Raw genomic sequence first — 12,068 nt, 5'->3', positions numbered from 1 at the left:
TAAATGTTGGATTTTGGGCTATTGGCCGGACAGACACGCTAAACCGGACCTCACAGAATCATGTCCAAGCTGATGTCTTCTGTGAAGGCCATCCTACACAGAGGACATCAGACTCCGGAATTCCCAAACGAGAGGTTGCTCCACCCTGGAAACTATTTCTGCAACCTGATTCCAGCTCTACATCGAATAATGGTCTACCCTCCCTGGTTCAGTAGCGTATCCAAGATCTTTCTGTTTAAGGAATGTTGCTCCAGCCTCAGCCACAACCTGTTTGGGATGCATCTCTTGACAGTGCATCATACATGTCGAGACCAATGCCCGGGAGGAGGCTGTAGGAGGGATGTAGAACAGAAAAAAAGTTAATGAATATAAAGGCCTACAGTGTACTGCGCCATGCCCTTCGTACAGCATATTCTGTTTTCATCGAGTTGCTGTTGGTAGAAAGCTAGGTTGTGATGTAAACCATTTTGAAGACGCGTATTTGCTATAATGTGCCAGCATCTGACAGATCAATGCACTTTGCGGATAACAAGGTGATTAGGCAGTGCAGAGCCTGGTCCTGTTGCAAAACATTTTATTGACATATGAGAGATACTCCCGATCGTAATTTGTTTACAAATGATTGCCCTCCAGTTGTGCCACTACCTTCAGTTGTGCCACATGGCATACATTTATAGCTCAGACAGGTTGCCCCAAACTTTTCAGTGCATTTTATCATCTGCAAAGCTTCTACATTGCCAGTGTGATGTTTGTCTAAGAAATAAAATAAAAATGGCAGTTTGCTTCTACTGTGTGTTATTTGAAACCCAGACACAATCTGCCACTTCCTTTTGGTTTGAAACAGTTTGGGGTGGTGGATTTATTGGTTGTTCGAAGAGTATAATTTGATGGTGGCAGTCATCTTAAATCAGAGACAGTGTTTAGGATTGCTGTTTTGTCACCTCCTGTTTTTATTGCTGTGTTTTGTCACCTCATGTTTTTATTGAATATTTAAATGAAGCTTTTGTAACAATGCCAAAGTTTAAAATGGTATTTTGCTCTAGTCCCAAAAAGGGTTCACCAGGAATTTTGAAACCAGAAAGTTGTTCTTCGTCACAAATTGGAAAAATGTCATTTCCTACCAAGGAGTCTTTCAGTGCCGAAATGTCCCCCAAAACACCGACGCCATTAGCCCAGCAAGTCAATCGAAACCTCTTCAACAAGGAAGGTAGGCAGTCGTGTAAAATTACACCGCATGCTCTACAATAAGCTCAGCATGCTACATTTGGAGGCTTTATGTCATGGAATTTGACGTTTATAGTAATGCCAATGCAAAAGTAATGATTGACTGTTCTGTGAGCATTACTTAATTTTTCTCTCTGTTTACTATTTTTCTTCCCTTGGTCTTGTTTTCACTGTCTAACAATTTCTGATGTGTGTTTAAAGGTTGCATTTGATAGACAGGCAAACACCAATTAATATATACAGAAAATGAATCCGGAGTTGCCACTTTAAAAACACAAAGTAGCGAATGCATTATGAACGCAGGCATGACCAACAGCACAAATGTGGACCTCCTAAATTATTAAATAAGTTATGTTCTTATTACAGAGTTCAAATTCAAAAATGGTTCTTGATGTTAAATTTTCTTCCATAATTTTTTCCACAGCACTAGCAAGTAAGGCATCTCTGGAGTCTTTTTCAGTTTTCTGAGATCTTGGCAGAAGATAATTCCCATGGATGTCAGAAACATTGAAAAAGTGCTGTCTACCGCCATGGTTTTATTGCCTCTTAAGTTTTACTGGGTTTCCTATCACTTGTGTGTAACAATGCGTGATAAATTAAGGGAGAGTAAAATTATTCATAACATACTTTTATTTTCACATACAGTTGCATGTAAGAGAGGTGTGAGCATTAAAAGCAACCTGGTGTGAATCCATGTGTTCGTAGCAGGCTATGCTTGCATCTTCACCTGTAAACTGAGGATACTGTCGCCTCTCATTGGAAAGATTATTTAAGTCACCCACATTTAGGTGTGCAGGCCATTTCTTATTTTGTTTTTAGCTGGCTGATGCAGGATTCTGATGTTTGCTTTCAACAGATTGTGTATTCTTTTTCTTCTTCTCAGATTGCTTGTACTGTGAGCCACAGAGTGGTAGAACTCTGTATGGTTTTGTTGAGGTGGGACCATCTTTGTCACATTGATATCTACAATCATCCCCTACAACGGAGTGGGAAATGCATTCATAGAGGGAGACTGGAATCCAAAGAAGGGAAAGCATTCCCTATCCAGAATAGAATATTGGTATTAGCAGAGCAATTCCACCTTTATATGAAGGGGCAACAACTGGCAGTGAAGTTTATGGGGAAGCTGATGGGCATGATGGCCTATGTACACAATTCATACCAGATGCCAAGCTACAAATGAGAGTACTGGAGGGGTGGCTAAGGGAGTTGGGAAGATCTAGTGGTTGTCACAGACAGAGTACATAACGAAATGCAGTGGGGGGGCGGGAAGGGCTCAAGGAACTTCACAATAGGCAGACCTTTCAGCCAAAATACTCCCTCAGCTACTATAACCACAGTCTATCCCACACAGATAAGGAGCGCACACAGGTAAACTTCAAATTTGTGGCTATTGGCCCTAAGTGGATGAAGAATAACACATAAAGACGTTTGAACTGAAAATGTTTTTCCTAGCTTTCATGGGGAATGTAAAGCCGTTCAGATGGACAGCACAGCCCCTGTATTCTACCTCGGCAAATAGCATAATAAATATCTCAAGTGTTTTCCAGACTAGCATATGCCATCTGGACAAATAATTGAGAAGCTGTGGCATAATTAATTGCACCTCCTTGCTGATCTACGTGTAGAGTCTAGTAGAGGAAAAAAGTATGCTGTCTGTGATGGTGCTCTCTTGGTATCCACTACCCTGCTACTCAATGGTGTGTGCCTGATAGTAAGCCCTGGGGTTTACCATATAACAATAAAATGCATAATGATACCCAAGCACTCGTTAATAGTAATAAAAAATGTACAGTTCCACAAAGTAGGTTTTGTGTAAAGCACAAAACAATACTGTTTATTCCACTTAAAGTTCCCAATTAATCAAAAATTCCATTAAAGTTTTAATATTGGGCAGCCCACTTATGTTCCGTCGTAACATCGACTTTTTCAAGGCTGTAAATGTGTAGAGTGTATGATAAAAATGTGGATATTGTTATAAATAATGATGTTCTAATTAGAACAAGAACATTAGAGAGAAACAGGATGATCAGAATTCCCAGACACCAGTGGCCAAATTACAATCCTGGGGTCATGACTCCTCAAGCTGGGAAATGCAGCACTGAGTATTATGCGTCCATCTCTCAGGAGATAGCCCAGTTTTCAAGCCAAGAAACCGGCGAGATTTTATGTTTTCTAGTACGGAGGTTAACGAGCCAGCTCTTCTCCATTGGCTGGCTTCCTAAACGGCGGCCAGCCATTGGAGAAGAGCTTTGTCTGTCATTTTAAGCCCCGTCAGTTTCGGATTGAGAGGCGTGTTTTTTCCTATCCTTTCTCTCTGTGTCGTCTTCAGGGAAAAAAAACGCCCCCAGTCTGAAAAGGACAGGGCTTGTTTTTACTTCTCATTATGACCATTCCTCCTGCCATCGCATGCCCCGCTCCTCTCTCGTGAGTTTGTTTGCCCTGTACTTTCCCTTCGGTATCTAAATCGCAAAATAGTGTATCAAAGTCAGCAGATACAAAAAATGCACACTCGTGAGATTTTTGTATTAAATAGTAGCGTGTGATATTATGATTAAAAAAACACACAATCTGATTCTGGATAAAACCTCAGAATGGCACCGTCACCGGACCTTACGTGTACAGTTCAAAGTGAAATAAACTTGTCTAAAATGGCGGCACTGCTTTCCCCTCCCGAGTGATTGTTGTTCAGCAATGACAAATGGGGTTCCCAGGGCCTGATTCACGCCCTCCTTTCTCGGCACAGTGCTCCTCCTCCTCTTGTTCTTGATCACGCCCCTTTCATCCTGCCATGTGTGCCCCCACGGTCACCATGGACGGCTGCGAGCAGCCCCCACCGGGTGTAGAGCCCTCAGGCCCACCGCCGCCCTTGCAGTCTCCCGATGACGCGGAGTTGGATCTCGTCGGGATCAACCTGCTACTCAACAATGGGTTCAGGGAATCGGACCAGCTGCTCATGAAATAAAGGTAAGGGTGAGGCGGTGGTAAAATCCCAAGAGAGGGGTGCCAGGCTGCTGCTAGGGCCCACTGCCGGGTTGAAGACCCCTTTTAAGGCGAGAGCTGTCGGCCCCACTTTTACATACCCCGGACGTATCTGTTGGACTGTTGTCCACTTCACTTAGCGAATACTCCCGGTTAACCTTCAGATTGCCTGTGCTTTCACTTCCAGTGAAAAGCATTAAAGCGAGAACCTGATGACGCAAACACAACCTGCTACCTATGCTCCGAGTGTCTCCGCAGCCAATGCTACGCGAGGTGTACTTGTTTTGCACGGTCATTCCCTCATGTGTTGTTATTGTCTTCCGTGTCTTGCCAGTTCACCCACATATTGCCCGAAGGACCTTGCTGCTGACAGCTCTTTCGCTGGCTTTATTCCCCAGAACCAGAGCGTTGTTAGTGATACCGCCAGCGTTGTCATTTTCACGTATTTATTGCACCCTTTTGTTTCAAGAATGATATATAGAAATGTTTCGCCTATTAAGGATCTAGATTTAAAGTCGCCTTTTAAACGTTACTGAAAAGGATAACCTTGCAACCTGTTCTCCTTAAAACATACATTTCTTCTGGCCCTTCACAGAAGAGACTTTAGCTGTCGAAGCACTTGCTTTTGGCTCAGAAAATACGTATTTATACAGATGCTCCTTTAGCTGGCTGGCTTCCAAACAGTGGAATACACTTTGCCCCTGTTACTCGGTCAAGAAAGCTCTGAATTGATCTTTCAAAGGAGGCTTAAAACTTGGTTATTTTGATTGGCTTAAAACTATATTGAGCTTGCCTCATAGGTGTTGCCGGAGTATGAGGTTTTAGCACGGGGACACTGGCTGAAGTAACCAGGTGCTGTGTAATAACTTTATTATTATTCGTTCCTTTGTGTAAAAAAGAATTCAAAATTCTCCAAAATTACTTTTTCTTCTGAACGAGTACATCATCTAAACAGTGTACGAGATATTTGATGTGGTAAGTGTTTGTGTTTCCTTCAAGGCTGATATCCGATGGCACCCGAATAACTCTGATGACACAGTAGTTTCGTTCAGTGACAGGTTTCAATGCATTGCCAATATAAACAGACAGCTACACTTGTCTTGTAGTTGATTTAAAAAGGTATTTCACTTAGCATGTCTTTGTTACTAGAGTTCAGATTTTACTAAACATGTACATTTTGCTACACTACATTTCTCACTTTTTTCTTGCTTTGCGTATTAGGTTATGTAGATACAGGTTTGTACCATTTTTTTGGTCCCATAGCACTTTTGGAACCTAGGTCTGTACTGTTCTGGGATTCCTGTTCCTTCGTAGCTCCTACTGCCCACCAGTGCTCTTATGTGCTCTCCGCTCCCCAGTTCTGTCAAGGGTAGCTCCGGTGCCCATCCGAGGCCCCGCAAAGGAAGTGGAGCTACACCGCCGCCGCTCTCGTAAAGCTTCTGCGGCAGTTTCTCCATGGCAGCACGCGCCACAAGCCATCACTCACCTCACTCCCACGCAGCTTTCTAATTTGGTACAAGAGAGACGGTCTGAGCACAGGTCCATGATTGTTAGATTTGAGAATTTCCTATTGACAACTGTACATTTTCAAATATTAAAAACTGGAATTACAAGTTAAACAAAAATGCTCCAAAGCAACTAATTAAACAGTAAGACACCTCCCGAAAATGAATCAAGTTGATTGTAATATTCTACTGTTAAAGCCTGACTGTTCTGAGACGCTCATAACTTGAGGCAGAAGAAATAGCAATGGAAATGCAGACAAGGCCTGTGTTCCTCTGCAGGCAAAATGCATCTTCTCTGCAGAATCTCAGCTTCTTGCTGAGCAGCTCTGCTCATTTCGCCACAACCGGCTGCATTAAGGAGATTGCCTACTGCCATATTGCCTATGGCGCAGGGATATCAACTAATTTGCACAGAATCACTGTGCAGTGAGAAAACGTCGTAACTAGATTCAAAACTATTGTAAACATATATAGGCTAATTTCTTAGTCTTATCTATACCACAAACTATTGTGTGCCCTGAATTAGGTGCTAAAAGCAGCGTGTTGTGGTGTGTGTGTGGCTCTGTGTGTGTGTGTGTGTGGCTCTGTGTGTGTGTGGCTCTGGGTGTGTATGGCTCTGTGTGTGTGTGTGGCTCTGTGTGTGTGTGTGGCTGTGTGTGTGGCTCTGTGTGTGTGTGTAAATGCAATATGTCTCGCATTTGCGAGAGATTGAGCTATTGGCATTGTAAATGACAATGCCATTTATTTATCTGTTTTCAAAACCAACACATAAATAAAAAGTTTGTCATTTACAATGCCAATAGCTCTAACTTTTCCGAAGGCGAGACCGTTGCATTGTAAATGCTTGTTATAATATTCTCAATGCACAAGACTGTTGGAATAGACAACCTCTACTTCAAAGAAACTTACTGCTGCTGGCCAAACTCCTGCAAGAATTCCAACGCACAAGATTTCTCTTATATTCACCTCGCTGTCCCACACTACATGTTCCATCCCCTTTCTTAGTAAAGCATGAGCATCTCACAAGCACAAACACACCCTCAAAGAAGAAAATGGTCTTAAACGTGAGTATCCGAAATAACCGTGAGTTACTGGGGCCTGCTTGTGAATGCAGAACTCAAGCCAGACAGAGTCAGAATTCAAGATGGAGTTAGCGCATGTGAAAGCTAATAATTAAAAGTTAATTTCCCATTGTACAACATAATGAACACTCAGAGACAGATAAGTACATTTCTCCCTCATTCTTTCAAACTCACATCCCACACATTCTGTTCCAGGCAAGGCTGTTTTGCTATGTGCTAAGCACTTCTACTTTGAAGCTATAAGGAGACACACAATGAAATCACAAGTCAAAATGCAAGTGCACAAAAATGATGTTATACATTCAAGATACAGTCTTTTAAAACAGTTAATTAAAGCAATGGTAGTCCAAGGTAATCGCACTATCCCAATACATAGGAGTGCATTTAGCACTTCAATATGTTTGGGTGGCCCAGATGTGTGTTAGTTTCTGTAGCTAGTAAGATATCTTTAAAGTTGGCATTGCTGCAAGGTGGTCTATATATTAGGAGGAAGGAATAAGTTCTAGTTAGAGTGGGGTAACATCATCCATGATGCCTTCCATGGCGAGGGTTTCAATGAGTGTTATTTGTAGTGGATTTTTCTTGACGATAGCCAGAACTCCTCCAATTTTACCAATACGATTATTGTTGATGAGAAGATCAGGTGGGTTGGCTTTATGGTATGTTGGTGCAAAATCTTTCCAGAGCCATACTTCTGTAATGAAGGTGAGGTATCTTGAGAGTAGGGCAAAGATTATAACGTATATTTTGTTCTAGGGTCTTGCATTGAAGAGTAGGTATTTTAGCTGATGTGTTTTTTTCTTGTCATGGTGCTTTGAGTGGTATATGCTGTGTAGTATGGGTGGAGTAGCAGGGGGGATAAGGTACTTTGGTATGGGTGGGTATTGTTGCGGTTTTGGTGGAGATGGAAGGGAGGTTGTTAGGTTGTAGAAATTATAAGTTTGAGATATGTTTGTGTGTGTGTGTGGACTTTTGTGATGGGTAAAGGTTTTGCAATGATGAGTCTGGTGATTTGAGTGGAGTTTAGGTAGTGGGAAGGTACGATTAGAAAACCTTGTGATCAGACATTCATGCCTTCCCTTGATTTTTAGTTTCCTTCTGGAAAGTGACATTGTGTGACATTGGGTTGTGGTTTTTGAATTGATACATTGTTTGTGATAGCTTGTGTGTTGTTGGTGTGGCTGTTTTACTTGCTGAAAAGGTTAGATGGTTCATGGGGTGTTTTATTAGCAGTTCGTCATCCAGTGAATGTATTCAAGTGAGGGTCATTTAGTATACGTAGAGTTTAGGCAGTAATAACAAAGAAAGATTTTGTAAGTTAGTGGTTGCTTAGCTGAAATTCTCATGGCGGGGATGCAGAGTTTCTGGCCATATTCCATTTCCAGGCCAAAACAGGCAACAACCTTAACCTGCTGCCTTTTAACTGGTTTGCCCTGAGCCCTAGGGTTAAATAAACCTAGTGATCAGGTGGCCATGGGCCAGTGTGAACCCTAGCCATAGCCAATCGGAACCCTAAGAGGCAAGTCATTAGTCATGTTCGCCCTATATGTGGCCTCTGTTGTTATTGCTCTATTGGGTAACATTTTAGTCTATTAAATCAAACACGATAGAGGTTTTTATGCATCACACATACTCAACTCGTGCATTTCAATTTGCTCTTATGAATAAAAAAGAAACTTGGTGAAATAAAACATTTGCCTGAGATTACGGTTTGGTCAAGCAGGGAAGTCTGTTTTTTCTGGCTTAACATTGTGCACACCCACCACTAGATGGTATTGCTTTCTCCTGTTTTACATCAGATTTTGTTTTTTGTTCATGTAATTTATATTTTCATACAAAAGCAAAGAAATAACAATGGTATGCAGTGCACACCTGTTACAGTACAGGAGAGGCAGTAGCATTGTGTGAATATCACAACAGATGCAGGTGAAATCTTTCCCGTTTCAGACATACATGTTGGTAGACTTATGCGAAATATAGCAAAGGCTGGTCTTGGGGGGACTTGAGAGGTACTGCGTTGGTGTGCCTGGTAATCTCGTTCAACAGGGGTGCATAGAGGTAAACATTTGTGGCTCATGGAAGAAGAGATAGGGGATGAAGAATAAGGAGGGAAGCATCGAGGAGGGTTGAAGGAAAGACAGGAGTAAGAGACAGAGAGCAGAGGGGCATTGGCACACTGGGCTTGCAATATTTTCCGGAGGTTTCATCCGGATGTGGGCAACAAGTCGAAATACACCCTGGTTAATCCCCTATGTGGTGGGGTGGTCTTCTGCTATCTGGATGTGGGCAACCAGTCGAAATACACCATAGTTAATCCCCTATGTGGTGGGTTGGTCTTCATGGCAGAGTCATGGTGGTTTGCCTTCTTGTAAATGCTGTCTAAGGCATCCCAAAGACTTCTGGGATCGGCAGTGCAGTGTACCTTTGTATGTAAAATGTTACCAATCCCTCTGACTGAGCACATCAGGTTCCACCATTTGTCAAAGGAGATTGGGGATGTAGCTTTCCAATCCACAAGTATTGTCTTGGTACCCAGGGAGGGGAAAAGGTTCACTATGATTGTTCATTGAGTCCTGAGGAGTAGGGATTAGCGTGTATGCCCAAGGCTGTCGTAAAAAAAAAAAAATATTCTATTGAGACTCCTGAAAGCTCTTGAAGTTTAATGTTTATCTTTGATTCTCGTTGCATGGGATTAGTGCTTGGGTGGCATGCAGATACCATGTTAAAGCTCGGCTCGAGTGTCCAAGAGCATTTCGTTCTGAGCCAGAGATCTGGCCTGAGCCTTCAATGGCTCGTACATCTCTACTAAGTCTGACAGTTGCCACATGTTGGCCTGCTGTATCATTTGTTTTAAGAGCTCCCGATCCAGTCTGGCACCTGCATTTATTCTAATAGTGAGAAATCTGCTGTTAGAGTATCTAGGAAAGAGAGAGTTGTGAAAGATAATTAACTTATTCCTTTATGGTTATTCCATTGTTTGGGTTGTCGCCTTAAAAATCACTTGATAAAGGAACCCTGCATCTATTTATTTAAATTACAGTACAATACACGGTTAATTCTTTCATAGTTTAACATTTGAAACCACTTTATAACTGATTCCCAGATGCAGAGGACAGTGTGGACATCATAAAATGTCACTATTTGAACATGGATTCCATAACACACTATTTAGGTTCAGCAAGAGCAGCATTTACGTCTTCGGTATGAAGTCTTATTGTGAACTTGTACATGTGCAACTGTATCAGTTTATCACTTATTGGCATTTTCTTCTTATTGAAAGCAGCATTGTACGAAGTCTACCAAAACGTTGAAGGATATTAAATCTTAACAGAATATTCTTTCTTTTGCAGACCCCAAAGTCCTGCTCCCCGAAACCAATCTGGAGAAGACTCATGAACCCATTTCATACGCTTGTGTTCAAAGACAAAATACCCAAGGTAAACAAGAATGGCAAAGGGTTCAGTACGAATGTATTGCAGATTGTTTAAGTACATGAACAACCTTACTACTCGGACCGCTACAGTAGCTAATGAATGGGGTACTACTCCATCACTACAATCAACTATTGCTACTTTACTATTTCCTCGAACACCCTGTACCTCCCATGTAAGAAAGCAAGAAGTAGGAGAAATGCTTGTGATTTTAAAATGCAAAAAATACTGCAACATTCCACCCTCAGAAATGCTCTGTTCAGCGCCAATCCGACCTTCTTTTTTGGTTATCAAATATTGCTCGGAATTCAAGCAAGTCGTGTTTATAGTCCTTGTAGAATGAGGATTACCGGATATGCTTGTAGAGCTCAGGATTTCCGTTTAATGAAGAAACCTTATTATTGAGAGGACAATTGGGAATAAAGATGTAAAATCGGGAATTTTTTCACGGCACCACAGTAGTTTTTTGGGATGTGTTTTAAAAAAATGGGAAGGCAAGAACTGTTTTCTTGTGCCAAATCCTTCCTTAATTACTACATCTTGTTTATTTCAAATTCTTATATAGCGCTTTGTCACTGGAGTGGTATTAAATCGCTTTACAGAGAACCGAACAGCTTCAATATCAACTACATTAACAGATGTGTTGTATGTACTATTAAATAAATGACAATACATTTTTTTTTAATAAAAAATGAGAACTGAACAGCTTCCATGAAAGTGTTGTGGATAACACCGAAATATGAAAGGTGGGGAGAGACGCGGGGGTAGGGAGTGTTTCATCTTCTATTTAAACACTTAGCACATGGCTTGGCCATCTTATAAAACTACACTTGTATTTATTTATTTAGCTTTTTAGTGTCAAGTGTTTTGGTTTTTTTGTATAGCGCCTGCTGCTTATATGGGGCAATGAATCCGAAAAGGCTGCTTTCAGTTATCTAGAAAGACCATATCAACTGGTCCGTGTATTCTCTCACTCGCCTTTCCTCTGCTATTTTCCTCTTTTTACAATTGCCCTCTCATACCATCTGTGCCATAAACCAGGTTCAGTTTCTAGTCCCAACTGCACTGCGTAAATACTGATCAATCCTTGTTCCAAATTACTTTATTTGCAAAACATACTGAAAATAACCAATCTTTATTGCATCTTAAGAAATTTCACGACAATCATCACAACCTGTAAGAAAACAGAGAAAAACAAAAAGATACTATATCAACTGTATTCACAACGAATCGCTGTCCTCAGGGGCTGGTGGGTGGGTCAAAATTGCTCTTCGTTCCGTCTCGAGCTCACGTGCAGCGGGGAGGTGCAGCTTCAGAGCACAGGAACAAGAGGATGCTTTCCTGGCTTCCGCTCCTTTTATCCGTCTTCAGGGTGGGCGTAAACCCGCCCCCGCCTGCCTCCGAGGGCGTGGCCGGCCGCGTCGGTGTCTAGGCCAGCCCACTCTAGGGCGGGAAAAAGGCGCGCCCCGGCTACGCCGCTTCGGGCATACCAGCCGAGACTCGCCTCCCGCCCAAGATGGCTTCCCGGGGGGATCGTGGTACTCCACCATACGTTCGGGGGGACCGAATGGTCGCCCCTTTCCATATGGCTGAGATACCCGCCACCCCCTCTCAACACAATCCCCAAGAATTGGGAAACCGGAAACAGTTCTTGAACTTTTGGAAGGCGGGAAGGGAGTTACCCTTCCCGGCCGTATTTATTAAAAATATGAAACAAAAATAAAACATTAAAATAACAGTTTCATATTACGTACAATTTCATTTCCACATTACGATGTTTGGCTAACCTTAACAGATCTCTAATACAAAGGTTCTCCTAGCCGAACTAACATCCTACAAAACAT

At 42.1% G+C, this 12,068-nt stretch overlaps 1 protein-coding gene across 2 annotated transcripts in view; it reads left to right on the top strand.

Annotated features, from left to right (window-relative positions):
* The window catches only part of ATRIP (ATR interacting protein), a 310,304-nt gene that overhangs the window by 89,001 nt on the left and 209,235 nt on the right, over positions 1-12,068 (top strand). For both annotated transcript variants that reach the window (XM_086938928.1, XM_086938927.1), the window contains exons 6-7: positions 1,044-1,207; positions 10,144-10,230. In XM_086938928.1, the coding sequence (XP_086795054.1) occupies positions 1,044-1,207; positions 10,144-10,230 (251 nt within the window). The remainder of the gene's footprint in view (positions 1-1,043; positions 1,208-10,143; positions 10,231-12,068) is intronic.

This window comes from Lissotriton vulgaris, chromosome 9, assembly GCF_964263255.1.
Source record: "Lissotriton vulgaris chromosome 9, aLisVul1.2, whole genome shotgun sequence".
Lineage (NCBI taxonomy): Eukaryota > Metazoa > Chordata > Amphibia > Caudata > Salamandridae > Lissotriton > Lissotriton vulgaris.
Note: the sequence above shows the minus strand (reverse complement) of the source record. Positions and strands in the feature narration are given on the sequence as shown.